The sequence below is a fragment of the Panthera leo genome, chromosome F2 (assembly GCF_018350215.1).
Source record: "Panthera leo isolate Ple1 chromosome F2, P.leo_Ple1_pat1.1, whole genome shotgun sequence".
Lineage (NCBI taxonomy): Eukaryota > Metazoa > Chordata > Mammalia > Carnivora > Felidae > Panthera > Panthera leo.
In genome coordinates this window covers 279752-301000 of record NC_056695.1, presented here as the reverse complement: position 1 = coordinate 301000, position 21249 = coordinate 279752, and the positions used below count along the sequence as shown (strand labels likewise).

The 21249-nt window shown below is 38.6% G+C and overlaps 1 protein-coding gene across 1 annotated transcript in view; it reads right to left on the bottom strand.

Annotated features, from left to right (window-relative positions):
- Positions 1-21249, bottom strand: part of POTEA (POTE ankyrin domain family member A) — a 78016-nt gene that overhangs the window by 6295 nt on the left and 50472 nt on the right. The window contains 6 exon segments of the mRNA XM_042924386.1: positions 6771-6995; positions 8176-8348; positions 8351-8393; positions 8926-9111; positions 9114-9202; positions 10883-10942. Coding sequence (XP_042780320.1) covers positions 6771-6995; positions 8176-8348; positions 8351-8393; positions 8926-9111; positions 9114-9202; positions 10883-10942 — 776 coding nt within the window.

Sequence of the window (21249 nt, the reverse complement as noted above, 5' to 3'; positions counted from 1 at the left end):
TCAGTGGAATAGAGAACAAAGGAATCAGAGACGAATGACAAAGACTGATGTATTATTAGAGGGACACCTGGGTGGTTCAGTGGGTTATGCAACTGACTTTGGCTCAGGTCATGGATCTCACGGTCCATGAGTTCAAGCCCTGTGTTGGGCTCTGTGCTGAAAGCCCACAGCATGGAGCCTGCTTCAAATTCTGTGTCTTCCCCTCTCTTTGCCTCTTTTCTGCTTGATCTCTCTCTATCTCTCAAAAATAATAAACATTAAAAAATAAAGACTGTTGTATTAGAGATTGGAGGAATGAAGGAAGGTTATGGATCAGTCATGTAGGTGAGTGGAACAGAGAAATGCAGTAGGATAGCAGGGCGGCACCACCCCCTATTTAATATTAGCACGTAGGAATTTCAATGAGACCAAGCAGCTTGAAAAGACGGGGAACGAACAGGCAAGAGTAAAGATTTGGAAGATTGTTGAACAGTATAAAACCCTATTAAGTATTTTATCCTCCAACCTACGAGATAAAGGGAAGCTAATCCTGCTTGTCAAGCAGAGCAATGGTATAATTTAATTGGGCTTACAAGAGAGAAAACTCTGCTGGGTAAGAATATGATGGGCTAAAAGTTTTTAGTAGAGATATGGGCTTTGTGGTATCTAAACCTTATGCTTATGACCAAAAAATTACAAACTTTGCTCTTTAAACCTAGCCAACTAGGGGAGGAGCCTAGATGGTGGAACAGCATGGAAGTTTTTTGTATGTCTTGCATCCATGAAATACAGCTAGATCAACACTGAAACATCCTGCACGCCTAGAAAACTTATTTGAAGATTAACACAATGATCTGTATAACCTAAACAACAGAACTCAGCAGGTACACAGTGCAAATAGGTGAACGGGGGAGGGGGAAGTTGCAGAGTGCTGGGAAATGTTTTGGCTTCTGGAGAGAGGACAGAGATGGGGGGAGCTTACGGGAAAAGCAGCCCCTTCAAAGCAGCCAGAGAGATAGAGGAAAAGTGGAAAGCATCACAGGGACTGAAATACAAAGGGAGAAATGAGTGGGCTAAAATCCATTAACACTCTATAAACAGGGGGAGTACACAGTCTGAAACTCCACAGCAAAATACCTGGCAGTGTTCTGGTGGGAAAGGCAAATCCCCAGGATTAGAGTGGGGTCTGGGAAGTCCTCAGGCCACCCATGGAGAAGCGGTTCCACTGCTGGAAGGACATTTGGTAGAGGCTGTGTGACCACTTGGTCCCAGGAGACCCCAGTGAACACATTCGCTCTTGCTGGAACAAGGTCATTGAATGTGAAGTCTGGTGCCAGATGTGTGGTGATTTGCCATAATTCCTGAAATGTCGTTGCTACAGGATCAGGTGAACGTTTTCTGGGGCGGGTTGGCACCCAGCCACAGATCTGGGCATTGGCAGCAACATGGTCCTGGGTGTGGCTGGAAACAAGCCATTGCTCGGTGAGACCATCCCCCAGAGGATCTGAGCAGATCAAAACTGCAGTGCCTCAGAGTGAGGGGTTGGGAAACAAAACTGCATCTTAGATGAAACTCAGGAGGGAGGCGGCGCCTGGAAACTTAAAGGCTTCGTCATGAATAATGTTAAATGGGGAGTAGAGAGAAAATAGAAAGGATGGGTGTGCAATTGCCGGTTGGGAAGAACACAGAGTTCCGATACTAGAGATTGGGTAGCTGGGTGAGAGCATTTTCAAATTTCACATGTATGTGCATACACACCAACAAGCGCCACAATATTCCACCTCAGTAAGCTAAGCAGCACCATCTAGTGGAGAACAGATCCGTTACACTAAGCCCTGCCTGAATGGGCCAAACTCACTTTTCAGGAACACAAATCTCTCCACCTGCTTAGTTTATGGACTACAAAGTAATTCTTCGTTTGACTTCTAAGGGAAAACAATGTAATATCAATTGTTTTTCAGTCTATTCGCTGGTCCATCTATACAATTTTCTCTTTTTTAGAATCTTTTTTTTTCTTCATACAGAAAGAGAAAAAATTATATTTGTTGTCATTTTTATTAAAAATATTTTTCGCTAATTTTCTGCTATATTTTTTAACTTTTGCAACTTCTTTTCAAATTCTATTTTACATCCCTCATTTCATTTTATTTCAATATATTCATTTTCTCAAATTTTCCAAAGATTTCCTTTTTCCCCTCATGTTTAATCTAATCTATCAAGTTCAATAGCCAGAAAAAAACACACCTAGGGTGTAGCATTTTTTTGATTTGTGTGTGTAGTTTTTAATTTTTTAATTTTAATTTTTTACCTTATTAATTCCTTTTCTTCCTTCAAAACAACAAAACGGGAATTCACCCCAAAAGAAACAGCAGAAACAAAAGACAGCCATGGACGAAATCAACACAGGAACAAGCAAGATGTTTGACCCAGAATTTAACATCACAATAATAAGAATACCAGTTGAGGCCGAAAATAGGTTATAATCCCTCTCTGTGGAGACAAAAGAAGTAAAAGCTAGTCAGGATGAAATAAAAAAATGCTTTAACTGAGGTGCAATCTCCAATGGATGCCACGGCGGCAAGGATGGATAAGGCAGAACAGGAAATCAGCGATAGGACAAACTTATGGAGAATCCTGAAACAGAATAAAAAAGGGACAATAATGCAAAAAAACATTACCAATTAGAGAAATCAGTGACTCATTAAAAAGAAACATCAGAATCATAGGAGTCCCAGAAGATGAAGGGAGAGAAAAAGTGGTAGAAGGGTTATGTCAGCAAATCATAGTGGATAACTTTCCTTACCTGTGGAAAGGCACAGACTTCAAAACACAGGAAGAACAGAGGACTCCCATAAGATTCAACAAAAGCCAACCATCAAAAGGCAGGAAACTACAAGGAAAGACAGACCAGGTTTGCAGCAGTCCTATCCACAGAAATTTGGCAGGCCAGAAAGGAGGGGCAAGAAATATTCAATGTGCTGAATCAGAAAAATATGCAGACAAAATTCCTAATCCAGCAAGGCTGTCTTTCAAAATAAAAGGAGATTAAAATTTTCCCAGACAAAAAAAATTTAAAGGAGTTCGAGACCACTTAACATGCCCTCAAGAAATTTCGGGGGGACTCTCTGGGGGGTGAAAAAATGAAAAAAGAAAAAAAAATGACCAAGAACACCAACGACTAGAAAGCACAAGAAAACACCACCACAAACTCCAAGTTTACAAGAAACATAATGGCAATAAGCTCATATCTTTGAGTACTCACTCTAAAAGTCAGTGGGCTAAATATTCCAATAAAAATACACAGGTAACAGAGTGGGGGGGGGGTGAAAACAAGATCCATCTATAGGCTGTTTACAAGAGACTCACATTAAACCTATAGACACCTTCAGATTGAAAAAAAGGGGATGGAGAACCATCTATCATGGTAATGGTCACCAAAGAAAGCCAGAGTAACCTTATTCATATTAGACAATCTAGACTTTAAAATAAAGACTGTAACAAGAGATGAAGAAAGATGTATCATACTTAAGGGTGTTTGTCCACCAAGAAGACTTAAAATCTGTAAACATTTATGCTCCAAATGTGAAAGCACCCAAATATATAAATGAACTAATCGCAAATATAAAGAAGCTAAAGAATAATACCATAATACTATGGGACTGCAATACCCCACTTATAGCAATGGAAAGATCATCTAAACAGAAATTCAACAAACGAACAATGGCTTTTAGTGAGACACTGGACCAGATGGACTTAACAGATATATTCAGAATATTTCCTCCTAAAGCAGTAGAATATATATTCTTCTCCAGGATACATGGAACATTCTGCAGAATAGATCACATACTGGGACATGGATCAGCCTTCTCCAAGTACAAAAAGATAACGATCATACCGTGCATATTTTCAGACCACAAGGCTATGAACCTTGAAATCAACCACAAGAAAATATTTGGATAGAGAAATACTTGGAGACCGAAGAACATCCTACTAAAGAATGAATGGTTGAAAGCAAGCTGATGCAGCCACTCTGGAAAACAATGTGGAGGTTCCTCAAAAACTACAAAGAGAACTACCCTATCACCCAGCAATTGCACTGCTAAGCAATTGCACTGCTAAGCAATATCCAGGGATACTGGTGTGCTGCTTCAAAGGGACACAAGCACCACCATGTTTATAGCAGCACTATCAACAATAGCCAAAGGATGGAAAGGACCCAAACGTCCATCGACGGATGAATGGATAAAGAAGATAAGATTATATGTATATAATCTTCTTTATATATCTATATCTATATCTATATCTATATCTATATCTATATCTATATCTATCTATATCTATATCTAATCTATATGAGAGAGAGATAATTACTCGGCAAACAAAAAGAATGAAATCTTGCATTTTGCAAGTACATGGATAGACCTGGAGGGTATTATGCTAGGTGAAATTAGTGCAAGACAAAAATCTTGCAGACGAGCTAAGCCTGCCCTTCCGCCCTGTGCACCTTGCAGATCTGCTTCGGCAAATATGCCAGATCCTGCAGTAGCATCACCACAAACCTAGCAGTGAGCAATTAGCACAGACTGAGGCCACACCACTCCACAGTGAGTCCTGCCCCTGGGAGAGGGAAAGATAAGGTACACACCAGTCTGACTGTGGCCCCAGCGGTGGGCTGGGGGAAGATATCAGGTCTGACTGTGCCTCCGCCCACCAACACAAGTTATTCCAGACAGCACAGGGGAAGTGCCCTGCAGTTCTGCGCCACTCCAGAGACTATCCAAAATTATGAAACGGAAGAATCCTCCTCAAAAGAAACTCCAGGAAGTAGTGACAGATAACGAATTGATCAAAAACGATTTAAGCAATAAAACAAAACATGAATTTAAATAATAGTCATAAAATTAATAGTTGGGATTAAAAAAGCATAAAGGACAACAGAGAAACTATTGTTACAGAGATCAAGGGACTAAGAAAAAGGAGCAGCAAAAATTGCTATAAGTGAGGTGCAAAATAAAATGGATGTGACAACAGCTCAGATTGAAGAGACATAGGAGAGAATAGGTGAATCAGAAGATAAAATTATGAAAAAAGGAAGCTTAGAAAAAAAGATAAAAATCCAGGAGTATGAGAGGAGAATTAGCGAACTAAGGGACACAATTAAATGTAATAGCATATGCATAATTGGGATTCCAGAGGTGGAAGAGAGAAGGAAAGGTGCTGAAGGTATACTTGAAGAAACCATAGCTGAGAACTTCCCTGATCTGGGGAAGGAAAAAGGCATTGAAATCCAAGAGGCACAGAAAACTCCCTTCAGACGTAACTTGAATCGATCTGCATCACATATAGTCAAACTGGCAAAATACAAGGATAAAGAGAAAATTCTGAAAGCAGCTAGGGATAAACATGCTCTAATATATGAAGGGAGACCTATAAGACTAGTGACAGATTTATCTACTGAAACTTGGCAGGCCAGAAAGGAATGGCAGGATATCTTCAATGTGATGAAGAGAAAACTATGCAGCCGAGAATTTTAATCCAGCAAGTGTCATTTAGAATAGAATGAGAGATAAAGGTATTCCACCCCCCCCCCAAAAAAAAACAAAAAAAGAAGGAATTCATCACAACTAAACCAGCGCTACAAGTGATCCTAAGGGGTATTCTGTGAGTGAAATGTTACAAGGGCCACAAAGTACTAGAGACATCACTACAAGCATGAAACCTACAGAGATCATGACTCTAAACCCATATCTTTCTATAATAACACTGAATGTAAATAGACTAAATGCTCCAACCAAAAGACATAGGGTATCAGAATGCATAAAAAAACAAGACCCATCTATTTTCTGTCTACAAGAGACTCATTTTAGACCTGAGGACACCTTCTAATTGAAAGAGAAGGGAAGGAAAACTATGCTACTGGAACTCAAAAGAAAACTGGAGTAGCCATACTGATATCAGGCAAACTAGACTATAAATTTAAAGGCTGAAGATTAATTTAATAAATTTAATTTAACTTAAGTTAATAAATTAAAGACTATTAATTTAATAAATTAATAAATTAAAGACTATATATTAAAGGATGAAGAATGACATTATATAATAATTACAGGATCTATCGATCAGGAAAGCTAACAATTAAAAATGTCTATGCGCCAAAAACGGGAGCCCCCCAAAAGATAAAACAATTCATCACAATCATAAGCAACCTTCTTGATAAGAATGTGTTAATTTCAGGGGACTTTAATACCCCAGTGACAACAATGGATAGATCATCTAGACAAAGGATCAATAAAGAAACAAGGGCACTGAATGATACATCAGAACAGATGGACTTGACAGATATATTTAGAACTCTGCAAACCAAAGCAACAGAATATACTTTCTTCTCGAATGCACATGGCACATTCTCCAAGATAGATCACATACTGGACACAAAACAGCCCTTTATAATAACTATACAAGAAATGAGATCATACCATGCATAATTTCAGACCACAATGCTATGAAGCTTGAAATCAACGACAGGACGAAGTCTAGAAAACCTCCAAAAGCATGGAGGTTAAAGAACACCCTACTAAAGAATGAATGAGTCAACCAGGCAGTTAGAGAGGAAATTATGAAATATATAGAAAATATACATTTATATATATATAAATTTTACCTCAGTTCTTAGCACACATAATTATGACTTTTACTTATTATGTATTAGTTAACTCAGAATTTCACCAAATTAAAAGGAACAATTATATAAGATATATGAAACCCAAAATGAAACAGATAATATAAATAACCTTCCACAAGGAAGTCTCCCTGTAGTCATATGACGTCCATGGGTTTAAGGTAGGAATCACTAAGTTTCCTCTTGGAATAAGGTTTCCACTGAGCACTAAATTATTTTCAAAATGTCCATAATAAGGTGGTTCCAGGCCTGGACTCATAAGAGTCCTGAGTAAACTTCGGTGCTGCTGTCTCTCCACAAGAAGTTTTGTATTGCTCTCTGACAGTCACTCATTAGTCTGAAGATTACAAAACCAAATACATTTTCTTTTTCCCAAAATCTTTCCTAAATTCCTTATATTTTTTAAGTTTCTGTAATATTAAATAGCATTTGCCATTGAACAGTGTTTTAACACTTAACATGTGACAGAGCACACCTACTATCTAAAATTATACTTTGAAAATTGTTCTAAAGAAATAATGTTTCCAGGGGGATTCCTAACAATTCAAACCAGGGAAGGGAGAGAAGTGGCTATCAGTGATGTACATGGCTTAACAAATAATGCTTCTTCTGGAATGGCTGTACTGACAGGATCCTTCAGGATGCCATTATATATACATATATTTATAAACATTTTTCTGATGTAAAATTAAACCATCCCTCAAAGACATTTTCAAGCGTTTGCTTTCACCACTCTTGTACATTTCACTTATTATCTCAAAGAAACTGAGAATTTGACACTGAGGAGTTATTAGATGGCAGAGGTGTGATCAGAAAGAACTAAAACAGCCACAGAGGCAATTAGCTTGTAACAGTTACCGAGGCACTGGAGGCAGAATCTGCCCTGTCTTCAGTCTTCCAAATACCTCCCTCCCACTATGGTGCTCTTTTTAGCCACTATTGGAATTATACTACCCCCAGCCCTGAGTGAGTCTTTCTGTATTTCACCTGTATGCCTTTATGTAAAGTAGAAAAAGCATAAAGCATAGTTTGTCTCAATCCCACTCTAGTAATCATACCAAAGATCACAATCAAGAGAATAAATGAACCAAGCTGCCAGGATGAGTAGTAGTACTTGACCTTTTAGGTTAAAGATGTAATCTTCCAAAAAGAAACTCATCAACATTTTTATTTAGGGTAAATCTGACAAGCAATTTTATAATAATATGCTTCTAAATGAGAAAGCTTCAAACAATGCACTTAAAGACTAGCAGATCCGATCAATGGAAAATATACAGGGCGGGGGGTGCGGGGTGGGGGTGGGGGAAGAGTCCCTGTAAAACCGAAAAAAAGAGGAGGGATGCAAACTGTCCTGCACTAACATTTCAAAGGTGAGTTCACTTAGAAACATCATTTTCCAAAATGACACGATCTAGTTGGCTTTCACTTCCAACTCATCTCATGATCTTGGCTCCACAGAAATTATGCTTTAGAGGCAAAATAATAAGTTAATTTCTTTTCTATGATTCTGTTTTGACTTACGTGTTCAGGTTATTTCTCAAGGACTTTCTAACTTTTCATTCTTCTAGGTAGAGTTGCCTGTAGGTTTCTAACTCTGTTTTAGTAGAATCTTCTTGAGTCTTCATTGTAGAGATCTGAGATTTCAGATCTTTAATTCTAAGTTCCATTTGACTTCTCGTTGAGCATGAGCATTTTCCCTTAACTTGTCCAAGTTTTCTTGAGCTGCTGCTTGTGCCTAAAGCAAATTAATAGGATAGTTTTAAAATAGCTATAATCTGAAAAATTAATTATAAATGTTTCCTTTAGTTCTGAGTCAATGATTCAGAGAGCAATTTTAAATGAAAAAAAGCTCAAGTATAAAATATTTATCATCAATGTCAACTGAATTAAACATGATTTATAAAATTAAAGTTCAATCATTCTTGTATTAGTATTCATGCAATCTGATAATTCAAATAATAGAATCAATGACAAAATTTTAAAAGTCAACAATAAACTTAAGAATAATCCAAGTACAATGCAAATTTTAAATCACATTTTTTCTTTTCCTCTTAATAGTGAGACTAGTTGTTTAAATCATCATTTTTTCTTATCCTCTTGATTTAGTAGGAATAAAGATGAAAACAAATCTTTAAAGGCAGGAACATATGCCTCCAGAAATCTACAAATTACCATAAAGCAAGTAGAGGAAACACATACAATACATGTATCCAAAATGTAATTTTCAGTGAAATGAATTAAAGCACATTACAGATCAATAAATTAACCTGTAAAAACATGTTGACTTCGTGTCATTTTTCTATGTAATTTTTCTGGACTATGTCCAGTCGTGCTCTTTCTTCAATATCCCGTTTATACTGTTCCACTTGACTGCGTTCTACCATATTCATTTCCATAAATTGTTTCCATTTGACTACTTCTTGCTGTAACTTCTTGTTACTGCTCACTTCTTGTTATTGCTCTCTAGTTTTTCACGTTCTTTGAAAGATTTCATTGGTAATAACTCTTGTTGAAGAACTTGATATTTTGCATTGAGGTGCAAAACTCATTTTTATGATGTAGTTTCCAGTTCCGTTGTAATGACATCAGCCTGCATGAATAAAACAATATAGTTTGGAATTGGAGTGAAAACAGTCTCTAACTAAAAACTACTATCAAAATTTTGTTCCAGATTTTAAGTAATCTCTAAGCCCACTGTGAGGCATGAACTCACAATCTCAAGATCAAGAGTAACTGAGCCAGCCAGGGACTCAAAATTTAAATAAACTCATTTGCAACAAAATTTTACCTGTGTTAGAATTTGGAACCTTAAACAACTCAGAAAATCAAGAGACACGTTAAAGCCATCAGGTGTTTCTGAAATAGATTTTTGCTATCATTGTCTTTACTACACAATATTTGCACTTCATTCTATACTTTTATCTTTCTATGATTTTTCCATATCTTTCTTTCATAAAATAAGTCCCCTCTTAGGAGAAAATCTCTTAGCCCTTCCCCATCTTAACACTCCATAATTTTTAAAGAAGTTTTAGCAATATCATATTGACTTATGTATGCCCAAGTCAAAAAATACGTCCCATGATAAGACTCTGGAAATAAGACTAATTCATGAATCTATAAGTAATGATTCTAATGCCACGACCTGTTTCTGAACTGCAAATGTTTATGCTAATTTGAACTGCATTCCCAGGAGAAATGATTCTCCAGGATGTGTTAAGAAATCACATCTCCCAGTATAAAACTTTAATTGGATGATCCACATATGTTTTTGAGGCAAAAAAATTTTTATTTCAATACTGTTATCTTGTAATCCTTTGTTACTTTCTAGAAAATAAGAGATCATACTAAACAAAAACAACAAAACTGGCTAGAGTTTCAGTGATGCTGAGTTGGGAAGGACTTCCATTCATTCTATATGATTGGTAAGACAAGGTGAGTGGATGTGGTCGTTTTATAAATTTGTTGATACCTCTGTGAAAATCCCTCCCCTTAAATATATGCTGCCTTCAGTAACTCGTTTCTAGTGAACAGAATATGCAGAACTGCTGTGATTTTTAAGGCCAGCTGAGAAAATGTGATACCGTTTCCATCTGACTTTCTTTCTCTAGGGAACCTCACACTTAGAACGCAGCCACCACATTGTGAGGAATCCCAGGCTACCTAGTGAGTCTTCATGTAGATACTCCAGCTGAGACTAGCCAACATCCTAGCCAAAGGCCAGCCTCAACAGCCAAACACGTGCATGAACAAGCCTTTAGATGATTCTAGTCTCCAGCTTCCAGTTATGCCAGCTGATGCCAAATGAAGAAGAAATGAGTTGCTCTACTCTGTCTAAAGATTGGTGAACAAGATAAATGCTGTTTTGAACTACTAGGTTTAGAGGTGGCTTATTATGCAGCAGTAAATTGCTACCACAGATACTGATACTAAAAATGGTGTGCTGCTATTCAAAAAAACCTAAAACTAAACTTCCTTTGAACCAGGAGGTAGGTGGAACCTGGAAAGATGTAGAAAAGCGTAAGAATAAGACCCAAAAACGGCCTCCACAAGACTCTTAGTGGAAACCTGATGGCCTGTGAAGAGGCTGACAGCAAGGGTTTCTAAGCAAGTAAAGAAAATGACACTGGAGGAAAGGGAAGTCATGCTACAAAATACCTGAAAGTAAAACGGATAGGAAAGAGAAACTAAAGAAAGACTATGCAACTGAAAGGAACCAGGACTTACTGGGTTCAAGTATCTGTTTCTCATTTACGGCCTCTTTACATGTTGAACTGTCAAATAATGCTAAAATAAAGAAATGGCTTTTGGGTTAAGAGAAAATCCAGGGTGCTATCAGGAAAACAGAAAGATTTGAGGTATGCCTCCAATTTCTTTAAGGATCTTAAGAGTATAAGATTTTTTTTTTAAAGTGGGTTCCACACCCGACATGGGGCTTAAACTCAGCACCCAGAGATCGTGTCACATGCTCTACCAACTGGGCCAGCCAGGAGCCCCAAGAGTAGACAAATTTTAAAGGCATTGTCCTATAAGAGCTTCACAGGAAACCTGAAGCGAAAAGCTTATCTCAAAAGGACTTGGGAGGGTCGCTTTGCTAAAACACGGCATGAAATCCAGTAATATTTACAGGAAACTAAAAAAAAAGGTAAGGGATTTATAGTAGCAAACATACTATTTGCCACCTTGGACTAAAAGAGACCAACTAGTGCAAAATGAAAAGAGGCCTTTGGGTCTTAGAAGTCCCACAGGGAGGAAGCAGGATGAAAAAACAGCTGCAAATACAGGTCATTCCTTATGAAAAGAAAGGAACCAAGAGCTTAAAGAGTAAAGAAAGGGAAGAGACATGGAGAAAGTATTCCCGTGGTTAGGACTACGTCCCAACTTAAGAATTGACAGCATGCATCAGGCTATATTTCAAAACTCTTATGGACTAGGGTGCTTCCCATCTTCTTTTTCTGAATGGGAGAGTCTTCAGCAGTTGACTAGAATGTTGCATTTGTGAGTGGTAAATAACTGTCTCTTTCGTTCTCAAGTCCTCATATTGAGAACACTTGCACTCGAGGAGCTATACTTTAGATACCATAACCCAGGCAGCTTATCCCCACTGCACCTGATTAAGATGGTGAGATCTTGGACTCAAGCCCTGAAGCTGATGCCATGATAACTGAGACTTGCAGGAGGTATTGGAGGGGGAGGGGAGTGAATGTATTTTTCAAGTCGGAGGAATACAAAAATTTGTGGCCAGTGGGTAAATTATACTGCTTTTTAAAGGTGTCCATAGGTTTTAAATATTAATTCCATTAAAAAAAAAAGGCCATGGAACAACCTTAGTGACTTGCTCCTAATGAACAGAATATGTGACTATGATCTTGTGTGTATCCCAAGCCTAGGTGACAAAAGGCGATACAGCTCCTGCCTTGCTCTGTATCTCAGGCTGCTTACTTGGAATCTAGCTCCCCATCTAGTGAGGAAGTCTAGGCCACAAAGAGGGTCTAAGTGTGTCAGTTTAAGTGTTTCTGCTGCCTCCTGAACTGAAGTCCCAGGCAACAGCCAGCATCAACCACCAGACGATAGTGAACAAATCTTCAAATGGATCCAGCCCCAAACCTTTCAGTTGCCCCACCTGAAGCTGAGCGGGGCAGAGACTAGCTGTCCTGACCACATTTTCCTAACAGATTTGTGAACAAAAGAAATTTAATCTTTGGGGAGTTTGTTAAGAAAAAAACAAAAATGATAAATTGAAAAGTGGATTAAAAAAAAAGAGAAGACACATAAACCTGTATAGGAGAAATTGGTCTCCATTAAAGTAGGATGTAATGAATGTTAAGATTAATTTATTAACAACCAATGGTGCTAATGAGAAGAAGCAGATAACTAGAAGCAAGATCTAAGAAGTTTTTCTCTCAGTTTTTCCCCAGTTAGGATCATATTAGCTGCTCAATTTCCATATATGGCCTTTATTATGTTGAGGTAGGGTTTCTCTAAGCTTATTTTGTTGAGGTTTGTATCATGAATGGATGTTATAGTTTGTCAAATTCTTTTTCTGCATATATTGCAATATTTTATTCTTTTTTGAAAATTATTATGAGGTATCACATTCATTGATTTCCAAATATTGAACCACCCCTGCAAACCAAGCATAAATCCCATTTGGTTATAGTGAATAATTAATTTTAATTATAGTGAATAATAATTTCAATATTTATTTATTTTTGAGAAAGAGCACAAGCAGGGGAGGGACAAAGAGAGAGGGAAACACAGAATCTGAAATAATCTCCAGGGTCCAAGCTGTCAACAGAGCCTGACACTGGGCTCAAACCGACGGACCATGAGATTGTAACCTGAGCTGAAGTTGGATACTTACCTGACTAAGCCACCAAGCTGCCCCTGCCCCCCGGAAATGATTTTTAAATGTATTGTTGGATTCAGTTTGCTTATTTTGTTGAAGATTTTTGCATGTTCATCAGAGATGCTGGCCTGTAATTCTCTTTGTGGTGTCTTTATCTGGTTTTGGTATCAGGGTACAGCTGGCATAGAATGAATTTGGAAGTTTCCCTTCCTTTTATGTTTTTCTGGAAAAAGTTGAAAAGGACAGGTTAAACTTTCTTTTTTCTTTTCTTTTTGTTTTCCTGTATTAGTTCTTCTTTACATGTTAATATTTACGTCTGAAGTCATCTGGTCCTAGACTTGTGTTGGTTGAGAGTTTTCTGATTTCTGATTCAGTTTCCTTGCTGGTTATTGATTTTTTTTTCAGATTTTCTATTTCTTCTTGTTTAAGTTTGGTAAGTTTTATATTTCTAGGAATTTTTTCATTTCTTCTAAGTTGTCCAAATTTATGGCATACATTTTTTTCACAATACTCTCTCATACATATTTGCATTTGTGTGGTGTTGGTTCTTATTTCTACTCTCACATTTGTGGTTTTATTTATTTCGGTCTTTTCTATTTTCTTGATTACTCTGGCTAACGCCTTATCAGTTTTATTAATTTTTACAAAGAACCAGCTTTAGGTTTCATTGATCTGTTCTAGTTTTATCTGTTTTTTGTTTCTCTATCATTCTTTTCTGCTTTAATCTCTTTTTTAAATTTTATTTTGAGAGAGACCACAAAAGAGTGGGGGATGGGCAGAGAGAGAGAGAGAGAGGGAATACCAGGTAGGTTCCATGCTGGCAGCAGAGAGCCTAACACGGGGCTCTATCTCACAACTGTGAGATCATGACCTGAGCCAAAATCGAGAGTCAGACAACCAGGTAAGCCACCCAAAGTCCCCCTGCTCTGATCATTATTACTTGCTTTCTTCTGCTGGTTATGGGCTTCATTTATTGTTCTTTTTCTAGCTCCTTTGGTGTAAGGTTAGGTTGTTTGAAATTTTTCTTGCTTCTTGAAGTAGGCTTATATTGCTCTGTACTTCCCTCTTAGGACCATTTTTGCAGCATCTCAAAGGTTTCAGGACATTGTCTTTTCATTTCCATTTGTATACACGTAATTTTTAAAATTTCTTCTTGTATTTCCTGCTTAACCCATTCCAGTGTAGTAGCACGCTATTTAACTTGCATGTATTGTTTTTAAAAATTAAGGCCTGTTTTTTTGTTTGTGATCCATTCTTGAAAGTATTCCATGTACACTTGAAAACAACGTGTATTCTGTTTTAGGATGAAACGTTCTGAAAAAATCTCTTAAGTCCAATCTGGTCCTCTCTGTCCTTCAAGTCATATTGTATCCTTTCTTTTTTTTTAAATATATGAAATTTATTGCCAAATTGGTTTCCATACAACACCCAGTGCTCATCCCACAGGTGCCCTCTTAAATACCCATCACCCACCCTCCAATCCCTCCCACCCCTCATCAGCCCTCAGTTTGTTCTCAGTTTTTAAGATTATCTTATGCTTTGGCTCTCTCCCACTCTAACCTCTTTTTTTTTCCTTCCCCTCCCCCATGGGTTCCTGTTAAGTTTCGCAGGATCCACATGAGTTAACACATATGATATCTGCTTTCTCTGTATGGCTCAAAGCCACAGTGTGCTCTTGGTTTTGGGGGTAGATTCCCGTGGTTCATCATAGACAACACACAGGGCTCATCCCAACTAGTGCCCTCCTCAATGCCCACCACCCACTTTCCCTTCTCACCCACCGCCCCCCCATCAACCCTCTATTTTTTCTCTGCATTCAAGAGTCTCTTATGGTTTGCCCCTCTCCTCTGTTTGTAACTAATTTTCCTCTTCCCTTCCCCCAGGGTCTTCTAAGATTCTCAAGTTCCACAAATGAGCGAAAACATATGATATCTGTCTTTCTGTGACTTGTTTCATGCAGCATAACACCTTCCAGTTCCAGCCACATTGCAAGAGATAGCACGATTTCACTCTTTCTCCATGCCAGGTAGTATTCCGGTGTATATATAAGCCACATCTCTTTATCAGTTGATGGACATTTAGGCTCTTTCCACAATTTGGCTATTGTTGAAAGCACTGCTAGAGACATTGGAGTAGATGTGCCCCTAGTAATCAGCACTCCTGTATCCTTTGCATAAATTCCCAATAGTGCTATTGAGGGGTCGTAGGGTAGTTTGATTTTCAATTGTTTTGAGGAACCTACACATTCTTCCACAGCGGCTGCACCAGTTTGCATTACCACCAACAGTGCAAACATACCCTCGCTTTCAGTCTGCATGTGTCTTTGTGTCTAAAATGAGGTTTTTATAGGCAGCATACAGATGGGTCTTGTTTTTTAATCCATCCTGTCACCCTAGGTCTTTTGTTTGGAGTGTTTATTCCATTTATATCCAAATTATTGACAGTTATGTATTTACTGTCATTTTACTACTTTTGTGGTTGTTTCTGGAGATTTTCTCAAATCCTTTATTGTTTTTCTCTCAATGTCTTTCTAATTTGCTTTAAGGATATATTTGATTTCTTTCTCTTTATTCTTTGCATGCTTATTAGTGGGCTTTGTTGTTGATAGGCAATTTGTATATCACCTCTTCTGTGTGTAGCAGTCTATATTGTTGATGGTCACTTAAGTTAGAGCTCATTTTTTTTTCTCCTCCCCATGTTTTGATAAGCTATTATATTGTATATCCTTTTTTGGGTCATTCCTTGACGATTTTTTTTTACAGAAATATATATTTTACTTTTACATTTCCTGCCTTTATACTGTCATTTTTGATCTCTCCTTTCCACTCAGAGTCTCCTATAATATTTTTTACAGGCGGATTTAGTGGTCACAAATTCCTTCCATTTTTGTTTGAGAAATTCTTTATCACTTCTTCTCTTATGAATGATAGCCTTACTGGATAGAGTGTATTTGGCTGCAGATTTTTCTCATTCAGCACTTTGAATATATCATGCCAATTCCTTCTGCCTTGCAAAGTTTCTGTTGAAAAATCTCCTGCTAGCCTTATGGGTTTTCCCTTGGAAGTTAATGACTTGTTTTGCTACTTTTAAGATTTGTAGCAGTGGGGCGCCTTCGTGGCTCAGTCGGTAAAGCATGACTTGATCTTATCTCAAGTTGTGACCTCGCATTTTGTGGGTTTAAGCCCTCCAGTGGGCTCTCCACTGACAACACAGAGAGTGCTTGGGATTCTCTCCCTCTCTCTCTCTGCCCCTCCCCTGCTTGTGTCTGCATTCTGTCACGGAAATAAAAAAAGAAAAAAGAAAACACTAAAAACAAAGATGTTAGCAGTATATTTTGCAAATTTAATTACAACATGTCTTGGGTGTCGATTTTGATGGAAGTTCTCTGTGCCTTCTGGATCTGGATGTTTGTTTTCTTCTCCACATTAGGGAATTTTTCAGTTATTGTGTCTTCAAATCAATTATCTGTCCACTTCTCTCTGTCTTCTTCTGGGACTCCTATCATATGAATGTTTTTATATTTGATGGAGTCACAGAGTTCCTTAAGTCTATTCTTGCATTGATAATTCTTCTTGGTTTTCTTCAGCCTCACTGCTTTCCATTACTTTGTCTTCTAAGTCATTAATTTTTTCCTCTGCTTCTTCCAGCTTGCTGTTTATTTTTACTACACTCTTCATCTCTGATTCTGGAACTCTTTTATGTCTGTAGCAAGGGTCCCTCTGATGTCTTCCATTCTTTTCTCAAGTCCAGTGAATAGCCTTATGATCATTCTTTTAAATTCCCCATTAGGCGTGTTATTTACATATGTCCCATTTAGGTCTCTGGCCATGGCCTTATCCTGTTCTTTCATTTGGGATAAATGCCTCTGTCTTTTCATTTTGTCTAAATGTCTGCCAGATTCTGTGTGTTAGAGAAGCCAGTTATGTCACCTGCTTCAGAAAGTAATGGACTTAGGAAAAAGACGTCATGTAATGCCCAGGGTCTAGCACTTCAGGGAGTGTCACCAGTGTGTGCTGCATGTGTTCTGCTGTTGTGTTCTGGCTATGCTATCCTTCAGGCCAGTCGTCTGCAGAGGCTCTCCTTGCCTGGTCTGGTGAGTGTTTGGTCCCTGGCCTGAACATAGCGAGTTTTAACTAGGTGTGCTCTGGTCTGCTTATGAAATGAGACCTGTCACCACCTCTCCTGGAACTGAGGCCAAGGGAAACTCTCTGGCTGGGAGATGTGGTGTGGGCAGGCATTTTTCTTGGTTTGGGAGATGGGTCTGCTGTGCTGGACCTCAAGCAAGAGTGATTAAAAAATGAAGTTCCACCAGAGTGCAAGGGAGTAGTGCTTGATGTAAGCAAGCTAGGTAGCCAGTGTTAGCAATGCACTGCTTCCTGCAGGTGACTTTATATTTGTGGTGACGGGCAGAAGGAGATGTTGCCAGCCAGCAGCTTTGTTCCTACACACAGGTCTCTCTGAACTTTGCCTCTGAGGGACGTGCTCTGAGAAGAGCAACTAATCTCCTCATTGTGTGCCCCAGGCACTCTTCAGACCACTGTATCCATGCTGTATGCTCCCACGTTGTTTGCCTGCCTTCTGTCGAAGAGCAGTGCAGTACTTCTGGGCTCTAAGCCATCTAAACCGGATACCCTTTTAAACTCCAGACTTGAAGCACTACTGGTTGCAAGAACTCACGAAATGCAGCCCTTCTTGTTTTCCAAGCCAGTGGGTATGGGGATATGTTCTCTTTGTGCATTCCCCTGTGCATTCCTCTCTCTCATCCTTACCCACAACCTCGACTCCCGTCTGCAGCAGCCAGGATCTGTTTCTCTTCTAGGCGACATTTCTGCATCAAGGACCTTCTTTGATGTGGCCTCTTTTCTCTCTTTTGTTGTGGAGTTTGTTCTCTCAGTCTTCAGGTCGATTTCTGGGGTATTTAGGGTGAGCTGACTGTTACCTAGTTGTATTCGTGGGATGAGGGAAGCCTAGAGTCCTCCTACTCCTCTGCCATCTTCCTGTCTCTAAGATCTTTTGCTAAGACTCCCTTCAATTCCAAAATTCTTACAGGTAGGCAGAAATGCCTCTTTAGAATTTCCCAAGGTAGAAGCACAGAGACATACGATTTGAAGCACAATAGTTGAAAAACTATAAAGAGTCAATGTGATAACCAAAACTGGGCCTTTGATCTGATTTCAATTAAAGGAAATAGGCAGCTTTTAGTATTTTTTATTCCATTGAATACTCAATCTTCATTCTCCTTTCCTCAGTGAGGAAATAAAGAGAATGTTATAGAATCATTTTTCATCTTTTCAGTAGCAAAACAAATGTACTGTCCTTTAGTACTACTTAAATTAACTGCACATTCTCTTTTACTTTATTCCAACCTTGTTTTTGTGGGGAGGTAAGACCACAAAGACCTCTTTGTCTTGTCCCACAATGCTTCTCCATATCATACAAGTTGGCTTCAAAGTTTGTTGTCATTCAAATTACCAATTTACTATCTGTCTCTGATAAATCAACTTAATACTAACTCACTATGTACAGCTGTATTATTTGAATGATGTAATGATTATTCCATTAATTATATGCTGAGCTATAACCTATAGCTATGCATATCTTTCTATTTAAGTGAAACAAGGGGATACAGACTACTGTGTTTCCAAGAATGTAGGATCTGTGCCAAGAACAGGATTAACACCAGTGTTACACAAAAGAACCAGGTCAGAAGAGGATCTCATTGTGAAATGCAAGATGATGGATTAGCAAGATTGCTTAACAGGAAAGAGGAATAGCTCAGAGTTAATTTTTCCTTCCTAGATGGTGAAAACTATGGATGAGTCTATGCATTATAATGAGATAATAAAACATGAAGTAAACGGTAGACTGAGTCAAGAGATCCTATGGCCAAGATTTGATGGAAATGAAAGTGGGCACCACTGAGACACTAAAAGTTTGCACAGGCGGGGAACCTGGGTGGCTCAGTCAGTTGAGCCTCAACCTCTCAGGTCATGATCCCAAGGTCATGGGACCAAGACCACTGTCAGCCTCAACACTGTGAAGCCTGCTAAAAATTCTCTCTCCTCTCTCTCTCCCCACACACCCCCTCGTCCTGCTTGTGCATGTTCTAAAAATACATATAAATATAAATAAATAGATAAAAGTCTGAACACACTAAAGAAAGAGCATTTTATCTTTTTGAGCCTGACTTCACATTGAGTCATGGGGTCAGCAATGGCTGGCGTAGCCAGCATAGGCTGGCGAAAGTGTCCTTCAAGAAGCAAAAATCTCTGTAGGAGCAAAGTTAAGTTCTACTACATTGACTTTTTATTATTACACAAGTGACTGGTAATTTGCAAGATAACTAGGAAAAAGTTTTCATAAAATTTGATATGGTACTGGCATAAGGACAGACATATAGATCAATGTATTAACATTGAGAATCTAAACATAAACTCTCACATTATAGTGAACGGATTTTCCACAAGGGTGCCAGACAATTAGAATAAGAATAGTCTTTATAACAAACGGTACTGAGACAGATGGATACCCACAGGCAAAGTAATAAAATCAGACCTCTACCCCATAGCATATATAAAAAATTAATATCTAAGAGCTAAAATGATAAAACTCTTAGAAAAAAGCTTACATGTATATGTTTGTGACTGGATTTGGCAATGATTTCTTAGACATGACACCAAAACACAAAAGCAGATTGAGTTTACTTCATCAAAATTAAAAAATACTATGCTTCAAGTATCACCATCAAGAAAGTGAAAAGGCAAGTGACTAAATAGGAGAAAATACCTGAAAATCCCATATCTCTTAAGGGATTTGTATGTAGGATATTTAAATAACTCTTCCAATAATGAAAAGACAATCCAATAGAAAAACGGGCAAAAGAATGGATTAGTTCTTTAAAGACGATACAGAAAGGGATAATAACGTTCAAAGGGAGATGTTCGGGGTGACTGGGTGGCTCAGTTAAGCTTCTGACTTGGGTTCAGGTCACGATCTCACGGTTCTTGGGTTCGAGCCCCGCATCAGGCTCTGTGCTGACAGCTGGGAGCCTGGAGCCTGTTTCAGATTCTGTGTCTCCCTTTCTCTCTGCGTCTCCCCTGCTCAAACTGTCTGTCTCAAAAATAAAGGAGACATGTTCAACAGCATTAGTTCTAAGAAAATGCAAACCCAAAACCACAAGAAGCCGTTTCATACCCACTAGAATTGCTATCATAAAAGTAACAGATAATGACAAATATTGGCAAGAATCAGGAAAATGGGTACTCTCAAAAACTGCTGATGAAAATGTAATGTTGCTGCCACTTTGGAAACAGTCTGGCAGTTCCTCAAAAGGTTAATCTAGAAAAACAATTGTTCTAAACTTATTTGAGAGAGAGTGCACAAGTGGGGTAGAGGAACAGAGGAGAGGGAGGGAGAGAATCCCAAGCAGGCTCCAATGTAGGGCTTGATTCCACAACCCTGAGATCATGACCTGAGCTGAAATCAAGAGCCGGCCACGCAACTGGCTGAGCCACCCAGTTGCCTGCCCCTTCTCAAAAAGTTGAAAAAACAAAACAAAAACAAACAGAAAAGTTTATTTAACAGAGTTACCATATGAACCAGCAACTGTATTTATAGGTATATACCCAAGAGAAATCAAAACATGTTCACATAAAAAGGTGTCCATCACACAAAAAATAACCTCAAAATGGATGAAAAACCTCAATGGAAGACAGGAACCTATCAAAATCCTCGAGGAGAAAGCAGGCAAGACCCTCTTTGATCTTGCCTGCAGCTTCTTATTCAAAACGTCTCCGGAGGCAAGGGAAACAAAGGAAAAAATGTACTAGGGGGACCTCATTAAAATAAAAAGCTTGTGCACAGCGAAGGAAACAATCAAAACTAAAAGGAAACCTACAGGATGGGAGAAGGTGTTTGCAAATAACATATCAGAGAAAGGGTTAGTATCCAAAATCTACAAGGAACTTCTCAAACTCAACACCCAAAACACAAGTCATCCAGTGAAGTAATGGGCAAAAGACATGAATAGGCACTGCTCCAAAGACATCCCGATGGCCATACAAATCAAAACCACACTGAGATACCACCTTGCGCCTGTCAGAATGGCTCACATTAACAACTCAGGCAACAACACATGTTGGCGAGGATGCAGAGAAGAGGATCTTTTTCCATTGCTGGTGGCAAGGCAAGCTGGTGCCGCCATTCTGGAAAACATGGAGTTTCCTCAAAAAACTAAAAATAGACC